We start from the raw sequence: 6,149 nt of genomic DNA, 5'->3' as shown, positions 1-6,149 counted from the left end.
AGAGCTTGCGGACGACGCGCGCGAGCGCGAAGATCGCGCGGAAGGCGAGGCGCAGCGGCAGCGACACGAGGAAGGCGAGGCCGTCCTTGGCGGCCTCGCGGAGGCCGGCGACGCGGGCGGCCGTCGCGCCGAGGCCCTTGACGCCGCGCTTCACGACGCGCTGGCCGTAGCGCCGCGCGGCCCAGGACGACGCGCACTTGCCTTTCGCGACGAGGAGCTTGCGCGCCTGGCGGCGGCGGCGCGCCTCCTCGGAGAAGACGAGGGCCGCGACGGGCCGGAGGACCGCGAGCAGCGCGCCGACGAGGACGCCGTTCGTCTTCACGGGGTTGCCCGGCGAGTTGGCCTTGGAGCCGCCGACGCGCAGGCGCTTCGCCGCCGGCGCGGCGGCCGCCGCGGCGCCGTAGGCGCCGACGGCGAAGAGGTCGACGGCGAAGGGCCCGTCGCGGAAGTTCTCGACCGTCGCCGTGCCGTCGGCCTTGGCCGCGGCGAACTTGGAGAGCGTGAGGCCCACGCCGTAGACGCTCGCGCAGTCGTCCGCCGCGAGCGGCGGCGCGCCCTCGACGAGCCGCGGGCCGCGCACGAGCTTGAAGGCCTCGAAGGGGAGCAGCGTCGGCGCGCCCCGCGCGCCCGCGCTCGGCGCCCACTCGGCGCTGTGCACGACCTCGCCGCGCGACGCGCCCGTGCGGATCGTCATCTTCCAGGCGCGGCGCGCCACGTCGTCGTCGCTCACGAGCGCCGCGTCGACGTAGAGGCCGTCGTAGCCGCTGAGGTCGAGCGGCGCCTCGAGCGTCGCCGTCCGCGCGCCGCAGAAGCCGCCGCCGTCCGTGCGGACGATGCCGCGCCACTCGCCCCGGGCGTCGCCGGCGACGACCTTGGACGAGGACACGCCGCCCATGACGACGTCGTCGATGCGCTCCCAGAGGTCCGCCGCGTCGGCGGGCGCCGCCTCGAAGTCGAAGATGGGCGCGAGCGTCTGCTGCGGCGGCGCGACGGGACCGCTCCAGGACCAGCGCTCGGCGGGCCGCGCGGTCGCAGCGCTCCTCGGACCTCTTGCAACCGCTCCGGGAGGCAGCGCTGCGCCGAGGCGCGGTTGCGGCGCGAACGCGCTCGCGCAAGAGGCGATAAGCAGCGCTGAGCTCGCCATGGCGACGTTGCGCTGGCCCATCTTGCTGCCGTGGCAAGAGCACCGTCGGCGATTTGGTGATGTTACCCCCCGTGTTGCCGTCGCTGCCCCGTCTCGGAAATCAGCACAGCCAGGCACGATGGGCGTCCTCCCCGAGGGCCCCGACGCGTGGGAGAACATCGTCTCGAACACGACGTCGAAGAGCGCCAACGAGGCCAAGGAGGCGCGCGAGGCCGCCGTCGCCGCGAAGAAGGAGCCGCGGCTCGTGCGGATCGCCGCGGCCCAGTTCCAGGTGGGCAAGGACGCCGCGAGCGCCGTCGCCGCCTGCTGCAACGCCATGCAGCAGGCGCGGGCCGTGTCCTGCGACCTCGTCGTGCTGCCCGGCCACGCCAAGGCCATCGGCACGGAGCCGCTCGACGGCCCCTTCCTCAAGGGCGTCGCCGCGGAGGCGAAGCGGCTCGAGATCGCCGTCGCCGTCGCGCTGCACCTCACGGACGGCGTCGGCGTCGTCCTGCTCGACAAGAAGGGCGCGACGCTCGGCGTCCAGTACGGCGCGAAGAACGCCGAGGTCTTCGACCTCCACAAGTTCGGCGGCAAGGTCGTCCTCAAGACCGGACAGCACGCCGCGGGGCCTAAGGACCTCGCGGGCGCGGAGCTCGTCATCCAGTCCCTCAACGCGCCGGGCGCGTGCTGCATCGCCGACGACGCCGGCGCGGCCATGTCCTCGGGCGACAAGGCCAAGCCCTACGACCTCGTCTTCGAGGACCTCGAGCCCGCGAAGCCCCACTACAAGAAGAAGCACGCCTTCCTCGTCGTCGCCGCGCCGGCCAAGTAGGCCGGGCGCCCGCTCCTACTAGTAAAAATCCGCTTACGGGGCCTGGAACACGACGACGACGACGGTGACATCGTCGTTGGACACGTCCCGCGAGTCCGCGGCCTTGCGCTTCGCGTCCGCGGCGAGGTCCCGCGCGGCGGCCGCGACGGCCTCCGGGGCCGCGTCGTCGCCCAAAGCGCCGAGCTTCGCCGCCACGAAGGCGCACGCGGAGCGCTCGTCGTGGACGTGCCAGAGGCCGTCGGACGCGACGACGAGGAACGCCGCGTCGTCGCCGAGGTCCACCGTGCGCACGTCCGGCGTCGCCAGCAGGCAGCCCCCGACGTGGTGCGCCCGGTCGCCCAGGGACCGCGTCACCTGGAGGAGGCCCTCCGCGCCGTCGACGCCGACGTACGCGCCCGCGATCGTGCCGCCCGCGGCCTCGACGCGGTCCCGCTCGCTTTCGCTGTTCTCCGCGTTGTGGTCGCTCGTCAGGGCCTCGGCGCCGCCGTCGCGCCGCGCGAGCGCGGCCCGCGAGTCGCCGACCCAGGCGACGGTGAGCGTCGACCCCTCGACCCTCAGCACCGTCGCCGTCGAGCCGCCCTCGGGCGGCAGCAGCTTCGGCGGCGCGAAGCCGTGGGCCGCCTCGAAGGCGTCCCACTGCTCCTTGACGTCCCTGCCGACGGTGTCGTCGTAGCGCCGGTCGTGCCGGTCCTGGAAGCGCTCGAAGAGCCGCGCGAGCGACTCGCCCGGCGAGAGCACGGCGTCGAAGGTCGTCTCGAAGGCCGCGTCGACGACGATGGCGCACGCCTGGTCCGCGACGTCCCGGCCCCAGTTCGACGCGCCGGCGACGCCGTGGCCGTCGAAGACGCCGACGACCAAGACGTTCCCGTCGACGTCGAGCGCGCGCTCGCGGGAGCACACGGCGAAGCGGTCCATGTCCGCGCGCGCCGGGTCGACGGCGGCGCCCCAGGCGCGCACGCGCCGCATGGCCAGCTCGCCGCAGCCGCCGCGCTTGCCCACGCAGCGGCTGTCGACGACCTTGGGCGACGCGGCGACCTTGCGGGCGGAGAAGGTCTTGGGCAGCAGCCGCGTGAACGTGCGGCTCGGCGTCAGCGAGCCCCGCTCGTCGCTCTGGTAGCACGACTGGAGGATGCCCATGTTTCTACACGCTATGAGGGTGGAAGGAGCAGTTTTAGGCCTGCCATCATCGCACAATTGCCGCTTCACCTAATCTTCACCTAATTGCTCATCTTAGGGTTGCACACAAGCGTTGCTGTCCGCCCGCCGTCGCCGCGCCGCTCGACCTCTCCGATGGCGTACCAGGTGCGCCGCCGGCGCCGCGACGAAGAGACGGCGCTTTTGAAAAGCCCGCGCGCGAAATCCACGCCGAAAAAAACACGCCGCGCCCCGCCGCAGACTCCCGACAGCAAGAAGGAGGAGTTCCGCAAGTACCTCGAGAAGTCGGGCGTCATCGACGCGCTGACGAAGGGTGGCGGCCGGCGTCCGGAATGGTGTGTGCGCCCGCATGTATCTGTTCGTTGTTTGTCTCTGTTCGCGCGCGCGCGCTCGCGCGGTCGTCGGGTCGTCGACGACGTCGCCGCCCCCCCCGCGCAGTCCTCGTCGGCCTCTACGAGGAGCCGGAGCGGCCGCCCAACGCCGTGGACTACATCAAACGCTACATGGGCGCGCCGACGGGCATCGACGTCGAGGCGCTGCGACAGGAAAACGAAAACGCGCGTCGCGCGGCGTCTCGTGTCGATTCCTTCTCGCCCCTGCCCTGTGTGCCCGCGTCGGCGGCGGCCGCCGCGCGGCCGTGGTTGACCGCCGCCTGTCGCGCACCAGCTTTTCGACCCCCGCGCTTTCGCGCCCCCCGCGTTCGCGCGCTTTCGACGCCGCCCCCCGCGCAGCTTCGGAAGGAACGCGAAGACCTCCGTTCGACGATCGACGAGTTGAACGCGCGGCTGACCGAAGACAAGGGCGACGACGCGTGAGCCCGCCGAGGCGCGGTCCCGGGCGGCCGGCACCCCCGGCGACGCGCGCGCCTCTCTTTTCCACCAAGCATCCTCCCTGTAACCACCTCTCCTTTCGACTTTCCCGGGACTCCGCGACAGGACGGCGAGCTCTCGTGAACTCACCCTTTACTGCCCCGGCGGCGGGTTCTCGTAGTCGTCGTCCTCCTCGAGGTCCTTGTCGAGGCCGATGGGCGCCATGCGCATGCCGCTGCGCTTGCCCGGGACCTTGCCCATGGCGACGACGCGCCGCGACGGGTCGCGCGTCGAGTCCGTGCGGAAGCCCTCGCGCATGCCCAGCTTCGCGCAGAGCCAGCGCGCGTCGCCGTTGCGCTCCGGCGGGAACATGAGCAGCGTCGCCAGGCCCCAGGCCTCGGCGACGTCCTCGAGGTGGAGGCAGAGCTGGTGGGCGAGGCCGTTGCGGCGGAGGCCCGGCTTGACCAGGAGGTGATTCAGCACGGCCGCGAGGCTCTCGTGCTCCATCAATTCCGCGTCGCCGTCCTCGAGCGGCCGCACCTCGCGCGTCGCCGCGCTGAAGGCGACGACCTCGAGGGACGCGCAGGCGACGACGCGGCGGCCCGCGTCGCGCGCGACGACGTGGCGCCGGAGCTTGCCCAGGCGCGCGAGCGGCCGGTCGGCGTCGGGGTCCTCGGAGCCCGTGGGCAGCGACGGCCCGTCGAACTTGACGGCGCTCTTCTGGACCGGGTTCAGCTGGACGTCGTGGGTGTCGAGGAACCGCTCCAGGTCGTCGACGTCCGCCGGGCCCGCGTAGGCGAGCTCGACGCCGGCGAGCTGGCGCGCGCAGGCTTTCGAGGCGCCGTCGACGCAGCACTTGCACATGAGCACCCAGCCGCCCCTGTTGTCTTGGCGCGGCTTCACGGGGCTGCCCTCCTCGAAGCCCGCGCCGACCTTGGTCTGGTCGATCACGGGGCAGAGCTGGGCTGCCATCGCGTTTTACTGGTGGGTTTTGTTGCAGTGCAACAAGAAGTCGTTTCGGTGCGTCGTCCAAATCGAGAGGGAGGTGGTGACTGGCTTCGCCGGTTTCTGACTGGCTTCGAAGCTGGTGACAGCGTAGGGGGGCTTCGAAGCCGGTCGAAGCTGGCCCTCAACTGGCGAAGCTGGTGCCCGCCGCGGCGTCACGGTCCTCCCTCCGTCCAAATCGAGAGGTCGGAGGGCGTCCCGGCGCGTCGTGCGCTCGTATGCTTCGCGTGCGCGGGCGGGGGGTTCCACGCGACGCGACGCGTGGCTTTCGAAGCGGACCCCCGCGATCGCGAGGCGACGCGGCGCGCCTTCGCAGAGCCTGGTGTTGTGCGCGCCTTACCAGAGCCTAGGCGCGCGCGCGCCGGCGCGCGCGCGCGTCGGCAGAGGTCGGGCGCGCTGCTTTGGTGCTTGGGGGGGCGGGGCGGCGGGGGCGGGCGGGGCGGACACAGGTTTTTTTCCACGAAGGAATCCACCCTAGGCCTCCTCGCACCACTTGTTCTCCTCGCGGACCTGGGCCTCCTCCTCGGGCGTGAAGTCGTTGACGATGTTGAAGGTCTTGCGGATCTCCTCGGGCGTCTTGCCCTTGATCATCGACGCGACGGTCGCGCACGTGAGGTCGAGGAGCGGCTTGATGTCCATGTAGTTGGCGGCGAGGATGAGCTCGAAGAGGAGCTCCTGGTCGACGTCGACGTAGTTGGCGTACCACTCCTGGACGACCTCGTGCATGTTCGCGGACTTGAGCGGCTTCTCGATCTCGGACATGGGCTCCTCGGCGTAGCGGCGGCAGAACTCGATGACCTTGGCGAGCACGTGGCTCTTGACGTTGGGCAGGGGGATCTCCTGGGCCTCCTCCTCCTCGTCGGCCTCCTCGGGGATCATGGTCTTGACGAGCTCGCTCATCTTGGCGACCTTGACCTCGACCTCGAACTGGTCGCCCTCCTGCGACATGAGGTTGACGCGGCGGTCGTCGTCGTCGTCGCCGCCCTCGGCCTCGACGGCGGGCGCCTCGTCCTTCTTCTCCTCGTCGGCGCCGCCGCGGAGGCGGAGCACGAGGTGGAGCGTGCTCTCCTTCTGGATGTTGTAGTCGCTGAGCGTGCGGCCGTCCTCGAGCTGCTTCCCCGCGAAGATCAATCGCTGCTGGTCCGGGGGGATGCCCTCCTTGTCCTGGATCTTCTGCTTCACGTTGTCGATGGTGTCGCTGGGCTCGACGTCGAGCGTGATC

General features: G+C 71.5%; 3 protein-coding genes across 3 annotated transcripts; 1 reads left to right on the top strand and 2 right to left on the bottom strand.

Annotated features, from left to right (window-relative positions):
• Nucleotides 1-2,180: 2,180 nt before the first annotated feature.
• AURANDRAFT_8234 (hypothetical protein) lies at nucleotides 2,181-2,543 on the bottom strand (the record flags this gene model as incomplete). Its single annotated transcript, XM_009034638.1, has 1 exon — nucleotides 2,181-2,543. A coding segment is annotated over one exon (363 nt), but the record flags the coding sequence as incomplete, so codon positions are not given.
• Nucleotides 2,544-3,198: 655 nt separating this feature from the next.
• Nucleotides 3,199-4,025, top strand: AURANDRAFT_59855 (hypothetical protein; the record flags this gene model as incomplete). Its single annotated transcript, XM_009035011.1, has 4 exons — nucleotides 3,199-3,260; nucleotides 3,354-3,426; nucleotides 3,552-3,670; nucleotides 3,845-4,025. The coding sequence occupies 4 exons, from the start codon at nucleotides 3,249-3,251 to the stop codon at nucleotides 3,926-3,928; spliced, it is 288 nt and encodes a 95-aa protein (XP_009033259.1).
• A 1,376-nt stretch (nucleotides 4,026-5,401) lies between these two features.
• On the bottom strand, nucleotides 5,402-5,875 carry AURANDRAFT_58667 (hypothetical protein; the record flags this gene model as incomplete). Its single annotated transcript, XM_009034954.1, has 1 exon — nucleotides 5,402-5,875. One exon carries the CDS (start codon nucleotides 5,873-5,875, stop codon nucleotides 5,402-5,404), a length of 474 nt encoding a protein of 157 aa, XP_009033202.1.
• Nucleotides 5,876-6,149: the final 274 nt, after the last annotated feature.

This window comes from Aureococcus anophagefferens (genome assembly GCF_000186865.1).
Source record: "Aureococcus anophagefferens unplaced genomic scaffold AURANscaffold_2, whole genome shotgun sequence".
NCBI classification, from domain to species: Eukaryota; class Pelagophyceae; order Pelagomonadales; family Pelagomonadaceae; genus Aureococcus; species Aureococcus anophagefferens.
The sequence above is the reverse complement of the archived record's forward strand: the minus strand, read 5'-3'. Positions and strand labels throughout refer to the sequence as shown.